The sequence below is a fragment of the Taudactylus pleione genome, unplaced genomic scaffold, assembly GCF_031769625.1.
Source record: "Taudactylus pleione unplaced genomic scaffold, aTauple2 ptg002080l, whole genome shotgun sequence".
Lineage (NCBI taxonomy): Eukaryota > Metazoa > Chordata > Amphibia > Anura > Myobatrachidae > Taudactylus > Taudactylus pleione.
This window is the reverse complement of record NW_028286474.1, coordinates 272,075-290,420: the sequence shown is the minus strand read 5'-3', so window position 1 is coordinate 290,420 and position 18,346 is coordinate 272,075. Positions and strand designations below refer to the sequence as shown.

The window sequence follows — 18,346 nt, the reverse complement described above, 5'->3', positions numbered from 1 at the left end:
ATGGGTATCAATTTTTTATAGTTATATTGTTTAGTTCCCGATAATCAATACAGGGTTGGAGACCCCCATCCTTCTTGGATACAAAAAAGAACCTGACTCCGGCAGGAGAAGTGTAAGGTCTGATGAAGCCCTTTTTCAGGTTTTCCTGGATATATTCTGACATGGCCTTGGTTTCGGGCAAAGACAAGGGGTACATACGACCTCGAGGAGGAGTCTTATCCAGCATCAGGTTGATTGGACAGTCCCAGTCCCGATGTGGAGGTAGGATATTAGCCTTACTTTCAGAGAAAACATCAGAGAAAGACCTGTATGAAATAGGAAGTTGAAGATTTTCTGATGTCTGAATTTCTCTTATAGGTTTGATGTGTGGAGAACAAAACTATTGAAAATCATCACCCCAGGAGTAGACTTGCATGGAATTCCAATCGATCTTGGGATTATGCTTGCATAGCCAGGGGTGTCCTAGAATCACATCGTAGGATGCTTTGGGTATAAGCAGAAAACTGATGAGCTCTGAATGAAGGGTAATGTTAACATCGCACTGGTTAAGAAAACCACAACACATCTTGGGGTTACCATCGAATTTTCTGGGTGTAGGTAAGTGCAGACGAGGGGAAGGACTGGGAACCGGAACAGTCAGTGCAGGCTGATTGGTGGTCGCTGGAATACTAACAATGACGAGGGAAGCCTGCAAGATATCTTGTCTGAGAGACATCTCTTGAAGAAATTGTACCAGTTGCTGCTGCGAGGCCTCCAGGCCTTCCAGTCGATTGGCAATACTCTGTAGCAAGTCCATTCTAGGCTCCTGTCCAGTGGCCGAAACCATTTGGCCAGTGCAAACTGTCAGGTCTGGATTATTTTTTTGAACCCGAGGTGGATGCAGTTGAAAGTACAGGAACGGGTTTGCAGTATTGAAATGCAGCAGGTTTAATTTTTTTAGTAATATTCATGAAATGGTAGTGAACAAGTAACTGACAGTAAATAAACAAGTCCGAGTGATGTGAGGCAGAAAACATGTCTTGGCAGAAAAGCATAGTCCAAATAGTGAGGCTAAAACAACTGTCTTGGCAGAAAAAAATAAAATCCAAATAGTGAGGCTGAGAATCAATGACAGGCAGAGAAGCAGAAAGTCCAATGGAGGGGTAACTGAGGAACAGACGTCTGTATACTGGAGTGGGCACTGAATTCGGAGAGTTGACAAAGTCACAACAGTGAGGTAAGTATCGGGGTATGGCAGGGTAGATGCAGGTATCCGGGAACAGCCTGAGGTGGAGACAGAGCAGGAAACGAGTCACAGCTGGAACTGCAATAACAAACGAGCTAAGGAGCACAGAGAACTATCACACAGCTATGCCGTGTATACGTTGCACTGTTTATGGAAAGGAGAAGGATCTGCATATGGCGCACTTCATATAGATAAAATATTACCTTTATTAATCTGCATAAAAAATATGTAAATACATAAAACTAGCAAAATATGTAAAAAGAAAATGGTGATTAACGTAACGAAATGTGTTATAAAAACTGTTATGTACCTGTTCATATTCCTCACCAATCATATTCTGTCCATATTCCATGGGCATATATTATACGACTGTTAATATACAAGGACTGTGCTAATCATCAAATGTTTCATTACTTTAATCACCATTTTCTTATTGTCTTTTCTTTTTATATATTTCGCTAGTTTTATGTATTTACATATTTTTATATGCAGAATAAAGGTAATATTTTATCTATATGAAGTGCGCCATATGCAGATCCTTCTCCTTTCCATAAACTGTATACCTTATTTATCTGTGGCAGCACCCCCAATATCCAGAAGGAAATTCATAAAATAGATCCTGAGAATGTTAAATTTTGTGGTCCCCTTCCTTTTTTTTTTTTTAAATGGTCATATTTTCATATTGCCTGTGCTGAACACCCTTAAGTACCATGGGGAGCTGCACAATTGGTTGCTGAGAGTTCCCACCAGATGCACGGCCCATTCAGGTCACATGCCCAAAAAAAAGATGGCGGCACCCAGTAGTCCCCAGGGCTACAGTGCTGCCAGTCTCACCTGTCACCATATGGCCTGTACCTGTAGGAAATCCACGCGCACCTTGCGCCAACCTCCAAACACCAGCAGCCCCACTGGTAGGACGGCGCCAAAGCACCCGCACAGGCAGAGACCGCGACTCACCAGTTAAAACAGCACTGGTCGTGACAACTCCTAGGCTTCTCGGTCATTATTAGGGTCAGTTATGTTGTGATTGACAGGGTTGCACTTCTGTCTGTCCACATATTATATGATTGGCAGCCACCAGCATCGGTTTTGCCTATCACATTGATCATAAATCATTTTTTTTAATAATGGATAATCATCCCGTGGCATCCAATTTGGAAACCACATCTATAGCGACCAATATCAGCGTGGTCCTAATGGTTTGAGAGTGTATGGCACAGACAGTACATCTAGATATTAGATGTGCCAATGTCACCCAAGAATTTTTGAAAAGAGCAAATCATTGAACTTTTTTTATGTGTGTGGGGGTTGTTACAACCAATGGGATTGAAAGAAAATATCAATGATAGAATATTTCTTAAATAATTTAAATATATTTAACGTTTAGTGTGGAATAATAAGATGTTTTACAGCCATGGCCAAAACTTTTGAGAATGATGCAAGTATTAGTTTTCACAAAGTTTGCTGTTTCAGTGTGTTTAGACCTTTTTGTCAGATGTTACTATGGTATACTGTCAGATGTTACTATGGTATACTGAAGTAACATTACAAGTATTTCATAAGTGTCAAAGGCTTTTATTGACAATTACATTCAGTTTATACAAAGAGTCAATATTTGCAGTGTTGACCCTTCTTTTTCAAGACCTCTGCAATTCGCCCTGGCATGCTGTCAATCAACTTCTGGGCCACATACTGACTGATGGCCACCCATTCTTGCCTAATCATTGCTTTGATTGACAAAAGTTGTTCTTTGAGGATGTTTTGGTACCATTCTTTATTCATGGTTGTGTTCTTAGGCAAAATTGTGAGTGAGCCCACTCCCTTGGCTAAGAAGCAACCCCACACATGAATGGTCTCAGGGTGCTTTACTGTTGGTATTCAGAAACTATCCAATTTTGGTGACAAACAATGCCTTTTCCAGCATGATGGAGCACCTTGCCATAAGGTAAAAGTGATAACTAAGTGGCTCGGAGAACAAAACATCAACATTTTGGGTCCATGGCCAGGAAACTCCCCAGACCTTAATCCCATTGAAAACTTGTAGTCAATCCTCAAGAGGCTGGTGGACAAACAAAGACCCAAAAATTCTGACAAACTCCAAGCACTGATTAGGCAAAAATGGGTGGCCACCAGTCAGTATGTGGCCCAGAAGTTGATTGACAGCATGCCAGGGCGAATTGCAGAGGTCTTGAAAAAGAAGGGTCAACACTGCAAATATTGACTCTATGCATAAACTTACTGTAATTGTCAATAAAAGCCTTTGACACTTATGAAATGCTTGTAATTTTACTTCAGTATTCCATAGTAACATCTGACAAAAAGGTCTAAAACATTGAAGCAGCAAACTTTGTGAAAACCAATACTTGTGTCATCCTCAAAACTTTTGGCCACGGCTGTATTATAAATTTATAACATGAGGTTATAGGTCACCTGTTACCTAATGACCTCAAAAAAATGGGATCAAATGCACATACTAATAAACTATGTCATTAGAATTATATCATTCTAACAATTTTTTGAGTTTACAATTTTAGTGTGGAATGTCAAGGTATTTTATTACACTTTCACAGTATATGTTGTTTTAATTTTTTTATAGTGTTTTTTGTTTAGCACTGTTTGCATCTTTGATATTTTATATAAAAAATATTAATATTTATAATCAGTAATCTCATCTATATACAATTGTCACTATTCAAACTTATCACATTTGCACTATAATAATGACTTCATGTATTATTTTTTTATTGAAATTATATTTTTGTAATTGAATTATATTGATGTGTTTGTTGTATTCAATATTATCAATTGGATTTACATTATCTGCAATATAAATTAATTATTTTTATGTTGGTCACTTGACACTGAGTGGTTAATTACTGTATAAGAAATAAGATTATAGTTCTGAATGTGTGAGATCCCCATATATTCCATATGTATGTGTGGTGTTTACACATACATGTTATGTAAGCTGGTTCTCCCTGCAATAGGACCCATAGGATAGTAACAGAACATATAAACGGTCTATGGTCATTACCATGTTGCAGTTTGTCCGGATACATTGCTATCCTTCAATTCTATTTTGACAGGAATAGTCAGTTCTTACTTTCTGTAAACGCTGTCATTCAAATTAAGCCCTCCTCCAGTTTCCCTATTCTTTACAGTTGCTGTGTACTAGCCAATCAGGAAGCAGACAGGCAACACACATTGGCTTGCAAGATCAATCAATGTACTGAATGCGGATTGGTGTGCAATCAGGATTTAGTATTTTAGGCAAAGGAAGCAGCGAAACGCGTGTCAGGGTTATACACTGCTCACGCAACACATAGCATGTCCAGTGTGTTTTTAAACATGTGTAATCCACTATCCACACCAACAATGCTGAAATAACCTGACTAAATTATGATGGATGTATATAACATTGGTCAGTAACTAAGGCTGGGCACATTGCCATATCCTAAACGCTCATATTATGCACAATAGAGACAGGACGTGGGGTTAGGGATATGCACTGTATGATCTCACAAAATGATTACATGTAGACAATTGGCCACTTTGTGTAAATATAACCACACAGGAGAGTGTTGTTTCCATTTGAGATTTGGTACACTTAAAATGAAACTGAAAGCAAAGAGCAATGATACTTAAGTAAATGCTATTCGCTCCTGTAGCAATAAATCACAATTATGTGATAATAACCTACAGTGTTACTCTATATGTGTGACCACAAGAGAGGATGTATAATAGTATATTAAATAGCTGAATCCTCATGCTCTAACCAATTCATATCCAATGGCCATTAATATACAGAATTTGTATGAATATAAAATTGGGAGAATACTATTTGTATTACCCTGATTCATATAAAATGTAAACAATTACATCTGTTTATATAACTGTAGTGAGATGTGTTACTATTGAGTTGCATCACACTGACATAGACAGGATGTATCAGTAACACAGTAAGAGCACTTTCAGCTGAAATAACAGTCTTTGTGGGACTAACTTTTGGTACTGGAATATATGTTACGGTAAAGGGTGACAATAAGGAGTATATTTACTAAAGTCACAGTTTTTAGAAGTGGAGATGTTGCCCACAGCAACCAATTAGATTCTAGCTTTTATCTTCTAGAAGGTGCTAGATAAATAAGTATATTCTGATTGGTTGCTATGGGCAACATTTCCGCTTCTAAAAACCCACACTTTAGTAAATATACACCTAAGTATTTGACCTATTGTGTCACCATTATAATCAGTAGCATTATATTGGGTCTGTATAAATTTCAATATAGGAGATTCCATTACAATTGGGTCAATCTTATGTTCATACTAGTCTAGTGACATCCATTCACATACCATCACTGTTTGATATGAAGCTGTGATTAATATATTATATAATAACAATACAGACAATTGTTAGTGGAAACAACTTTTTTAATTAACTTTTAAACATTTTATAATTCAGTTTTTGAGACTTTATATTTGGCTGGACTAAATGATGGTGTTTTATTATTAGTATGGGTCGCTAGGACTTCCATGGTCTCCATTATTGTATAGGCGATACTAGTAGTCAGTACGTGAGTGCTCCATAATGGAAATACTTTTTTCTCTTGTTTTTGGTGTGTCAATTTTTATTCCTGAGTGCGCCTCACCATAGATACTACATACATTTACCATTATAATTGGGGAATGATTAAAATTTTGTGGTTTGTGTGGATATTCTTTTTCATTGTTGCGCAACATAGCAACTATATCCAGATGGAAGATGTGATGTTTTCCACAATGAGCTGATATCCGAAATGGAACGACATGGTTTTGTTGGCTAGCGTTCAAGGAGACTGTTGTCCATAACTGTGTAATAAAACCTCTCATTTTAGGTGGAGTGTTGTGTGGAAAATGTACCAATACTTTCTCTACTGATGGCGCTGTGCATTGTCCATTCCGCTGTTGCTGGTACTCATAACACAAAAGATTAGCCCAAAAATTAGCAGTATTTGCAATATTTACAATATGGTGTTTCATGTCTATTAGCTCATCTTTTATGTATTTTTTGATGTTTAACAAGATCGGATTTCTGTGTAAAACATTTCCCACACTCAGAGCATGGAAATGGCTTCTCTCCTGTGTGACTTCTCTGATGTTTAACAAGATCAGATCTCTGTGTAAAACATTTCCCACACTCAGAGCATGGAAATGGCTTCTCACCTGTGTGAGTTCTCTGATGTGTAACAAGATAGGATTTCTGTGTAAAACATTTCCCACACTCAGAGCAAGTAAATGGTTTCTCACCTGTGTGTCTTCTTTGATGTATAACAAGATCTGATTTCTGTATAAAACATTTCCCACACACAGAACATGGAAATGGTTTCTCTCCTGTGTGACTTCTCTTATGTTTAACAAGAGACGATTTCTCTGTAAAACATTTCCCACACTCAGAGCATGAAAATGGTTTCTCACCCGTGTGAATTCTCTGATGTTTAATAAGAACTGATTTTCCTTTATAACATTTCCCACACACAGAACATGTAAATGGCCTCTCAACTGTATGATATCTCTGATGTGTAAGGAGAGATGATTTTCCTGTAAAACATTTCCCACACTCAGAGCATGAAAATGGTTTCTCACCTGTGTGAATTCGCTGATGTATAACAAGATGTGTTTTCCTTGTAAAACATTTTCCACACTCAGAGCATGAAAATGGTTTCTCACCTGCGTGATGTCTCTGATGTGTAACAAGATGTGATTTTCTTGTGAAACATTTCCCACACAAAGAACATGTAAATGGCTTCTCACCGGTGTGAATTCTCTGATGTAATACAAGAGCTGATTTCACTGTAAAACATTTCCCACACTCAGAGCATGAAAATGGTTTCTCACCTGCGTGCTGTCTCTGATGTGTAACAAGATGTGATTTCCTTGTGAAACATTTCCCACACTCAGAGCATGGAAATGGTTTCTCACCTGTGTGAATTCTCTGATGTGTAACAAGAGCTGATTTCACTGTAAAACATTTCCCACACTCAGAACAGAGAAAGGTTCTATCACCTCTGTGAGCTGTACTGTGTGTAGCAATATTGGAGGTATCAGGGGAACATTCCTCACAATGAGAGGGCTCAGATGATATATCTGCACTGTCAGGTACTGGATGCATATTTAGAGTAATGGGGATATCTCCTGTAGAATCCTGTGTGATGTTCTCTTCTATTTTAAAAAGTGGAGACAAAATGAGATCTCTCCTCGCGCTCTTCCTGCTTGTGCGTCCATCTGCTGGATATAAAAAATAAAAGTATGGAAATAGAATGGATTCTGTTTTTATTTTATTTATCTAGAAACAAATGTTTATACTACCTCCATGATGATTAGTGGTTTTATTTCTTTCCCAAAAATACATATGTAACTATGATACATTTACAAAATAATGATGACACTTGTCTTAAGGCCCTATACACACACTAGACAATATTTTGAACGATTTGGTCTCATTGGAACTACAAATCGTTCAGATCATCAAGTGTGTACGCACTATGTGTGCTCCCGCTGCGTCGTCCGTTACAACTTCAGATCTTTTGTACATGCAAGAATATCGGTCAATCTCGTTAGAAATTCTCCTTATATCGTGCAGTGTGTACGCACTACCGGGCGATATGGTTACATTATATAGTTAACCATCTAACCACCAAACGATGTAAGACATATAATTTGGTCATTTGTTAGATTGCACAGTGTGTACGCACTAGATTGTTTGCCCAGGGGCTCAGGGGCAATCGTTGATGACATTACATCACTTACAAGTCTTCTAGTGTGTACCTATCTTTAATATAAAGACAACCACATCACCCAATTGTGACAGCCCTGTACAGTTTGCATTGGATATTTTACAGACTTTATATACTGGCATATACTGTGGGTGAGGGGTATAGACAGCACATAAGGGGGTGTATAGTAGTAATGTGCAGCATATACTGTGGGTGAGGGGTATAGGCAGCACATAAGGGGGTGTATAGTAGTAATGTGCAGCATATACTGTAGGTGAGGGGTATAGACAGCACATAAGGGGGTGTATAGTAGTAATGTGCAGCATATACTGTGGGTGAGGGGTATAGACAGCACATAAGGGGGTGTATAGTAGTAATGTGCAGTATATACTATAGGTGAGGGGTATAGACAGCACATAAGGGGGTGCATAGTAGTACTGTGCAGCATATACTGTAGGTGAGGGGTATAGACAGCACATAAGGGGGTGTATAGTAGTAATGTGCAGCATACACTGTAGGTGAGGGGTATAGACAGCACATAAGGGGGTGTATAGTAGTAATGTGCAGCATATACTGTAGGTGAGGGGTATAGACAGCACATAAGGGGGTGTATAGTAGTAATGTGCAGCATATACTGTGGGTGAGGGGTATAGACAGAACATAAGGGGGTGTATAGTAGTAATGTGCAGCATATACTGTAGGTGAGGGGTATAGACAGCACATAAGGGGGTGTATAGTAGTAATGTGCAGCATATACTGTGGGTGAGGGGTATAGACAGCACATAAGGGGGTGTATAGTAGTAATGTGCAGCATATGCTGTAGGTGAGGGGTATAGACAGAACATAAGGGGGTGTATAGTAGTAATGTGCAGCATACACTGTGGGTGAGGGGTATAGACAGCATATAAGGTGGTGTATAGTAGTAATGTGCAGTATATACTATAGGTGAGGGGTATAGACAGCACATAAGGGGGTGTATAGTAGTAATGTGCAGCATATGCTGTAGGTGAGGGGTATAGACAGAACATAAGGGGGTGTATAGTAGTAATGTGCAGCATACACTGTGGGTGAGGGGTATAGACAGCATATAAGGTGGTGTATAGTAGTAATGTGCAGTATATACTATAGGTGAGGGGTATAGACAGCACATAAGGGGGTGTATAGTAGTAATGTGCAGTATATACTATAGGTGAGGGGTATAGACAGCACATAAGGGGTGTATAGTAGTAATGTGCAGCATATACTGTGTGTGAGGGGTATAGACAGCACATAAGGGGGTGTATAGTAGTAATGTGCAGTATATACTATAGGTGAGGGGTATAGACAGCACATAAGGGGGTGCATAGTAGTAATGTGCAGCATATACTGTGGGTGAGGGGTATAGACAGCACATAAGGGGGTGTATAGTAATGTGCAGCATATACTGTGTGTGAGGGGTATAGACAGCACATAAGGGGGTGTATAGTAGTAATGTGCAGCATATACTGTGGGTGGGGGGTATAGACAGCACAATAAGGGGGTGTATAGTAGTACTGTGCAGCATGTACTGTGGGTGAGGGGTATAGACAGCACATAAGGGGTGTATAGTAGTAATGTGCAGAATATACTGTGGGTGAGGGGTATAGACAGCACATAAGGGGTGTATAGTAGTAATGTGCAGAATATACTGTGGGTGAGGGGTATAGACAGCACATAAGGGGATGTATAGTAGTAATGTGCAGTATATACTGTAGGTGAGGGGTATAGGCAGCACCTAGGAGGTGTATAGTAGTATTGTGTAGTTAGGTTGCCATGGTTTGTTTCTGAGGGTTGCAGCTACCTGTGGAAAGAGTGTGGTAGAACTGTGTTTTCTGAACAGTTAAAAAAACGGAAGCTGTATGTAATGCCGGCTGTCAGGATGCCTCCTGTCTCATTACCGACAGAGGCATCCTGATGGTTGGTATCCCGACAGGGGTCGGCTAAGTATACTTACTCTTCCCCCTTCTGCCCCTAACCCTCCCTTCTTGTAGCCTAACCTTCCCTATTAGTTCCTAAACCTAAGTCTCCCCCCTTCATGCCTAAACCTAACCCCCATCCCCAGTGGTGTCTGACCCTAAACCTCCCCCTAGGGGTGCCTAACCATAACCTAACCCCGCTACCTGACCTAAACCTAACCCTCCCCCTCCGCATTTAACACTAAAGATGCCCCGGACTTTAGGACAGTTCTACACTTAAATCCTTTTCTGAACTGCAGTTTTCCTTACCTAGAGCACATTTTTACAGATTTCTGCAACTTAGGCATGCCCTAAGTGTTCAGTTTAGTGCTGGTCCCCTGACATTCAGTCCTTTCTACTTCAGGTTCCATAGGGTATCCACAGGATACCTTGGGGTATAGGCGATGGCGGCAGACATCCAGGCACCAGAGTTAAAAATCTTCCATCCTCCCAGGATGCACTGGGGTCCCTCTCCTATACCCCGCCCCCGAGCCTCAGGCACTCAGTTTTCGCCGGTGCCTGGCCGAAGTCGGATGTACTGTACAGAGTGGAGGTCTCTAAGGCCCCTGAAGTTTTTCAACGCAGCTGTGGCTGCACACCTAATGAGTGAACATGGACAGTCAATTCTGACATCCATGTCGTCGCTCCTACACCCAGCTGGTACCAGAACGCCGGTACTGATCCGGGGATCCTGGTGGGTGACTGGGGTCACAGCTAGCGGTGACCCCGGTTGCCCGGACTCAAGGGGATTGCAGGTAAGCGGCGAGGTCCCGCGGCGGGTCCTCACCAAATAACACAGTCCTTAGTCCCCAGGCAGGGGGCTCCCTGGGGACTGGCTGCAGTGTGGACCAGGCTACTGATCCCTGCACTTCCACTACCCCCTGGGACAGCGGGCTGGACAGACACAGTAATGTCCAGCGTCCCAGGGGTTAAATGCATGCCAGGGGAGCGCGCCTTCCCTGCTCGGCAGCCGGCAACTCCCCCGATGCACATGGCCTCTCCACTGTGGTTAGGCATCTACATGCGCTCCTCCCCCGGACCAGCCTCATTTCTGCTCCTCGGTGGCCATTTTCTGAACTTGGCAAGCACTGCTGGACACTGATAACGGCGGCATCGTGGTCTGGGTCCCCCCGCATACCTCTCCTCCGGTGCAAGGTCAGTGTATGCAGCGCTGTTTCCTACCAGACTCAGGTCTGTGTAGTTGATAAAGCGCAGATAGTGCAGGGTTTTTGTATTCTGCATTGTATGTGACTTAATGCTAGCTGCTGCCTGTTACTTTCACTTTCACAACTGTCAGTCATTTTTTCTTTTTTTTTAACTATCCCTTTCTTCTCTGCTAAAGCCCTTGCGGTGCGGTGTTGCAAGGGGGTTATTACCTCACTATACAGTTTATTGTGAGTGCGGTTGTCACATACAGCTCCAGGTCACACAGGATGTCTGAGAGTGAGCTTGAGTTCTCCACTCAGCCTAAGTGTACTATATGCTTCGTACCACTGGCAGAGGGTGATGGTAACTCTGATGGGTTATGTACCAATTTCTGTCAGTGCACCTGTGCAGGAGCTACCGTGGGCTTGTTTTGCTAGGCACTTACAACCCTAGTGGGCCAGCTGGCGACACCCCGTTTCCCCAGATGGGGGTCTCACAGCAGTCTATGGTGTCGTCCCCTATTCAGGGGTTCCCCAGACAGTTGGGTAGTACCTCAGAGTTTCCCGATATCGCCCCCTCAGGTCATCCATGAACCTGCGTGGGTTAGCTCATTGTCTACCTCTGTGCAACATCTGTCGGATGTTTTACCAGGGGAGTCGTCATTGTGGCCGCAGAAGCGTCAGCTGCAACCTCAGCATGATCAGGATGATGTGATAACAAGTGACGGTGAGATGTTGGGCCTGTCGGACCCAGACACTTCCCGTAATAAAGAGACGGAGTCTAAGGTCTATGTATCAGGCCTCATACGTGCGGTGTGCACGGCCTTGATTATTGAGGATGACGTACCTCCTGTAGTCAAATCAAAATATGCCTTTTTCAGGGATATTAAAGGTGATGCTACGGTGTTTCCCCTATCTGGTCAGCTAGTGGATCATTTAGAGGAGGCGTGGAAAATGCCCGGTAAACGTTACCAGCCACCTAGATGTATGGCGGTGGCATACCCTTTTTGCAGAAAATTTATTTTTCAAAATGGGAGACCCCGCCACGAGTGGATTCCCATATCACACGTCTAGTAAGAAGTGCTACATTGCCAATACCCTCCATGTCCTCCTTAAAGGATCCCACAGATCGCAAGGTGAAATATGTCTAAAATCTATATATTCCCTTGCAGGAGGTGTGTCCAGACCGGCTATGGCCGTGTGCTGGGGGGCTAGAGCCTTGGAACAGTGGGCTGATACCCTGGAGGCATCCCTGGACCCAAACTTGTCACCTGAGCAGGTGAAGTTGGTGGGTAATTTAAGGGACTCAGCTACCTACATTAATGAGGCAGTGCTAGATATGGGCTTGCTCCCGTCTAGGATCTCCTCGGCAGGCTAGTCGTATCCTGTGGCTGCGGTCTTGGAAGGCGGATGCTGATTCCAAAAAGGGTTTGGAGGGTTTACCCTTCAATGGAGAAGTCCTATTTGGCCCTGACCTGGACAAAATTGTGGCCACTCTAGCAGCAGCTAAGTCTGCGTGCTTGCCATCAGCTACAGTCCCATCAGGGTCGGGTTCTTCGTCCTTTCGGCCCTACAGAACGCAGAATAAGTCCAGGGTACGGTCCTTCCCAAGAAGGACTGCCGCTAAGAAACCTGCAAAGCCTAAGAAGCAGGTTTGGAGTACCAGACGTCCTCCTCTCAAGTCCGATGACAAACCTTCGGCCTGACGGGACGGGCCTCTCTTTGGGGGACCCCAAAGTGGGAGACTGACTTCTGAAATTCACCCGGAGCTGGTGTCTGACCACTTCAGACACATGGGTCAGAGAAGTGGTCTCTCAGGGGTACGCCCTCTCCTTCCGCAGGAGGCCTCCCAGTCGGTTTTTAACCACGGGCCTTCCGTCCAATCAGGACAAGGCCCGGGAACTCAAGAAGGTATTGCACTCGATGCTCCAGAATGGGGTTATAGTGCCAGTTCCTTTGTCTCAGAAGAGATTGGGGTATTACTCCAATCTTTTTCTGGTGCAGAAACCCAATGGGTCCTACCGACCAATACTCAATCTCAAATCCCTCAACAAATTTCTGAGGGTTCCTCGGTTTTGGATGGAGACCCTGCGTTCTATTATTTTAGCAATGGAACCTGGGGATTTCATGATGGTGTCGCTGGATATTCAGGATGCTTACCTGCATATCCCTATTGTCCCAGCACACCAGTGCTTCCTCAGATTTGCAGTGGTCAAGGACCACTTCCAGTTTCAGGCTCTGCCCTTCGGTCTGGCTACAGCACCTCAGCTGTTCACCAAAGTTATGGCCGTCATGGCAGCCCACCTGCGGTTGCAGGGAGTCCGCCTGTTACCTTATCTGGACGATCTCCTGTTACTGGCGGAGTCCTCAGAGAAACTTCAGCGCCATCTGCGACTAACAGTCTCTGTATTGCAGTCTCTCGGCTTGCTGATAAATTGGTCCTCCCTGGTACCATCACAGAGGATGCTCCATCCGGGTGTCTATTCACTCGGTAATGAGGTTACTGGGATCCATGGTATCCATATTCGACATGGTGGAGTTTGCCCAGTTTCACTCAAGACCTCTGCAGAAGCTGATCCTCTCCGGATGGAATGGGTCGCCCCAAAGGATAAAGACATAGACTATGGTGCTTTCCCCGGAGGTGCGATTATCTCTGGCCTGGTGGCTACAGACGGCTCACCTGAACAAGGGACGCCCCTTTTGGAATGCAGACTGGGCCCTTCTGACAACGGATGCCAGTCTCCAAGGTTGGGGAGCGGTGATGGGTCCACACTTCTTTCAGGGAAGGTGGACATCGGTAGAAGCTGCTCTTCCAATAAATATATTGGAACTGCGGGCAGTATTCAAGGCTCTCCAGCAAGCAAGACAGGTCCTGCAGGGAAAACCTGTGCAGGTACAGTCAGACAACGCCACCACGATGGCATACATAAACCGCCAAGGAGGGACTCGCAGTCAGGCGGCTCTGACAGAGGTGTCCTGCATTCTAGTTTGGGCGGAAAAGCATCTCACCGCAATCTCAGCAGTGTTCATACCAGGAGTTCTCAACTGGGAAGCAGACTTTCTCAGCCATCAAGATGTGCATCTTGGAGAGTGGTCTCTTCACCAGAAAGTGTGTCAGCTACTGGTGAACAAATGGGGCCTTCCAGAGATAGATCTCGTGGCCTCACGACACAACAAACTGCCAATGTTCAGGTCAAGAATAAGAGACGCAAAGGCTTGTCTAGTGGACGCTCTGGCGGTCAAGTGGACCTTCCAGTATGTGTACCTCTTCCCTCCGTTCTCCCTTCTTCCTCGAGTGATACGCAAATTCAAGCAAGAAGGCGGCACGCTACTGCTGATTGCTCCAGCGTGGCCCAGGCGGCACTGGTACACGGATCTTCAGAGTCTGTCAGTGGACACTCAGCTGTTGTTGCCTCAACGTCAGGACCTGCTATCTCAGGGTCCTTGCCTTCATCCGGACCTGAGTCGGCTGTCTTTGACGACGTGGCTATTGAGACCGCCCTCTTAAGGTCCAGAGGTTTCTCCAGCTCGGTGGTCAACAACATGCTGAGAGCTCAGAAGCCTTCATCTGCCAACATCTACCATAGAGTGTGGCGGGCTTTCTTCCAGTGGTGTCGCACTAGAGGTTATGCTCCTCAGGTGTTCAGATTGTCCAGAGTTCTGGCCTTCCTACAGGCAGGTTTAGACCAGGGTCTTCGCCTAGCTTCCCTGAAGGTACAGGTGTCTGCACTTTGTGTGGTTTCATCGTAGCATTGCTAAGCTTCCTGATGTCCGCACCTTTATGCAAAGGGTGCTTCTTATTCAGCCTCCCTTTGCTCCACCTGTGGCACCATGGGATCTGGCTGTGGTCTTGAAGACTCTTCAAGGACCGCCATTTGAACCACTGGGCTCAGTGGATTTTAAATGGCTAACCATTAAGACTGTATTTATTCTGGCAATTGCTTCGGCCAGAAGGGTTTCGGAATTGGGAGCTCTCTCATGTAGACCTCCATTTCTAATTTTTCTTAGAAACAGGGCTGTGCTGCGCGCTCGTCCTGGGTTTCTTCCACAGGTGGTATCTAGTTTCCATATCAACGAGGAAATTATTGTACCATCGTTTACTTCACCGGACATTTCGGTTGGTGAGGCCTCCTTGGACCTGGTGCGGGCCTTGAAAATCTATGTGGACCGCACTTCTGCTTTTAGGAAGTCGGACTTTTTGTTTGTCCTTTATGGCTTCCATAAGAGAGGTTGGCTAGCCACTAAACACTAGGTCTGTGGGTCCTTCGTGGGCGGCTTGACGTGGTGCCTCAGCGGTTCAGCTTTGCAGGGCAGCCACGTGGACATCTGTCCATACTTTCGTACGGTAGTATGCTTTTGGTACCTACGCCTCTCAGGATGCTTCCTTCGGGCGGCGGATTCTCCTCTCAGCACAGGAGCGTCCCCACCCTTAAAGGATACTGCTTTGGGACATCCCCAAGGTATCCTGTGGATACCCTATGGAACCTGAAGTACAAAATATGAGATATGGTAAGAACTTACCCTTGTTATCTCTATTTCTACGAAGTCCATAGGGTTCCACAGGACTCCCGCCCTGTCGCACCTGTACTGCAGATGGGTTTTGCTCTGGTCACCGTTTTTTCCGTCTCCCTCCGGTGAGAATGTGATTTCTTGTGTGTTCCAGACTTTCTTCTCTCTCTTTTTATCCTCCTCCGGCCTATGGCTTGTGACGAAACTGAGTGCCTGAGGTTCGGGGGCGGGGTATAGGAGAGGGACCCCAGTGCATCCTGGGAGGATGGAAGATTTTTAACTCTGTGGTGCCTGGATGTCTGCCGCCATCGCCTATACCCCAAGGTATCCTGTGGAACCCTATGGACTTCGTAGAAATAGAGATAACAAGGGTAAGTTCTTACCATATCTCATATTTTTCCATTAAGACAGTACTTATCTCATTGGATCCCCGTAGGTCTTTGTCCTTTTTTTACTTATACCTTTCATCTTTTCACCACAAATTCAGGTTACCTAATCTTAAAGAAAATTGGGAGGCGGATGTGGGTTCAATAGCTGATAGTGACTGGGATATGGCTCTGCGTATTCCCTGAACCTCCACTGCCTCTGTAAGATTTTAGCAAATTCAGTTATATATTTTACATAGAATTTATTTAACCCCAGTTAGGTTGTTGAAATTTGGTGGCCTTGCTTCTAATGTTTGCCCAAAGTGTCATATGGCTGTTGGTACTTTCTGGCACTTACTCTGGGATTGCCCCACAGTTCAGACATTTTGGAGTAAGGTCATACATGTTCTTTCCACTACTGGGATTCATGCCCCTCTTCTTACCCCGATGGTATGTTGTTTGGGTGTCTTGGAGGATACCATTCTCGATAAGTATGATAGGCATTTTATTATTAATATGTGTACTCTGGCTAAAGTTAGTATTGCTCGCACCTGGTTGGCCTCTCAGGGTCTGGACTTCTGTGTATGGCTTGCGCTGGTCCGTACCACTGTCCGGCAAGAGAAATAACTTTATTTAACTCGAAAGGCAGAGTTCAAATTTGACCGCATTTGGAGTAGGGCCGGATACGCTCTCTCTGATATGTAATGCCTAACTGTTGTGCACTGCTGTATGGTATAGATGCAGGCATGGGAGAAGCTTTTCTTCTTGCATTTTATTTTTATATTTTTTCTTCTTTCTTTTTTTTATTATATATATTGCATTGTTACTTAATAATATAAGGGGGATTTGTTCACCGTATGGCATGTTTAGTATTATTGTGGAATAGATGTTCTAATGGAGATATATTGCTAGAATGTTCCTGTACGTAGGACTGAGCTGTACCAAAATAGCTATGCTTTATTATATGTGTAGTATCTCTATATAGTTGGAACGTTATTCATTAGTATAATGTTAACTTAGGGGTATATATGCATGTACCACATTATTTTGTATCTATTTTTTTTGTCATGATGAGTTATATGCATTGTATTATGCTATTGTTATTGTTTTTGTTGGGTGTTGGTATTACGTAAATTCCAATAAAAAATACTCAATTTAAAAAAAAAGATACCCCGGACTTACCTCATTCCCTCATTCGGGCAGCCGTCCTTCTATGTTCCGGGGTCAGGATTAAGAGAGGCGTCGGTATTTCGACACCTATCTTAACTCCCTTGTTGGGATTCTGCTGACTACACCCAAAAAAAACATTTTTTTCCTATATAAAACTGGACTAATCATCTATTTTTTTTTCATCTCTCAGGTATGCGCAACTTAAGACCAGTATTCCAACTTATGTAGTGCATCTATTTTTACTTTAATGAGTTCTTAGTAGGGATGTGCAGGCACGGATAGGTTCGAGTTTGCACGTTGAGTTCGGATTTTTCCCTCCAAAAAAACGGAACTCAGAAAGAGGCAAAACGTCATCTTGCATGGACGAACATCATCATTCCTGGTCAAAAGTACTTTTTTTGGGGTGATCTAAAATATTTTACCTTTAGGGGAGTGTCCCAAGGATGCAGGGGAGTTCCCGCAGCTTTGCACCCCAAAACCCCAATTCTGCACTTTTCTTCGACACCTATTCATAGGCGAAACTTTTTCGCATGTCCCAATTGCATAGAGTTTCCGCACCAGCAAAAAGTCTTCCGAAATGAATACGGAAGAAACTTTACGCAAGGCGAAATTACGTCACTCGTGATACTTTTCCGCAGAAACGGACTTTTCGCACCTACTTGAATGCAGCCCTCTGTCTTATACCCCTTTCAGATAGGAGAGCCGGGAAGTTGCCAGGTCTATCAACCTGGCAATTTCCCCAGTCTCAGCCCATCCTTGGTTCGTCCCGGGTCTTTGCGTTCACACGTACCTAAATCCCGGGTCAATGCGTGTTTAGATGGAAGTGTGAAAGGAGTATTAGGGGCAGCTATCTGAGGGGGGAAACTAACTGTGGAAATACACAGCGTGGTATAACTAAGTGGTTTTTCTAAACAGTTAATAAACAGTTGAACATTGAACATCCATCTGTGACCAGGTAATCTTCTAAATCAAACTTTACATTTGTTTATGTACTAATTCTAAAAATTTAAACTTTTATTAAAAAATCACCATGTACCAAAAATAAAATTTTTACTCACCGTAAAATCTCTTCCTTGGAGTCCATCTGGGGGATGCTATTACTTCTGGGTTATGCGTAGTATGGTGTGAGGTCGGGCACTAGCTAACTGAAACTGGCTCCCACCCCCCATATAACCCCTCACCTTTCACCATAAGCTCAGTCTATGTT

General features: G+C 43.5%; 1 protein-coding gene across 2 annotated transcripts in view; it reads right to left on the bottom strand.

Moving 5' to 3' along the window:
- Positions 1–6,169: 6,169 nt before the first annotated feature.
- The window catches only part of LOC148435684 (uncharacterized), a 38,385-nt gene continuing 26,208 nt past the window's right edge, over positions 6,170–18,346 (bottom strand). Inside the window, exon 7 of one of the 2 annotated variants that reach the window (XM_088465645.1) lies at positions 6,170–7,489. In XM_088465645.1, coding sequence (XP_088321771.1) covers positions 6,255–7,489 — 1,235 coding nt within the window. In that variant the 3' untranslated portion in view covers positions 6,170–6,254. The remainder of the gene's footprint in view (positions 7,490–18,346) is intronic. The other variant, XM_088465646.1, reaches the window with a different exon arrangement.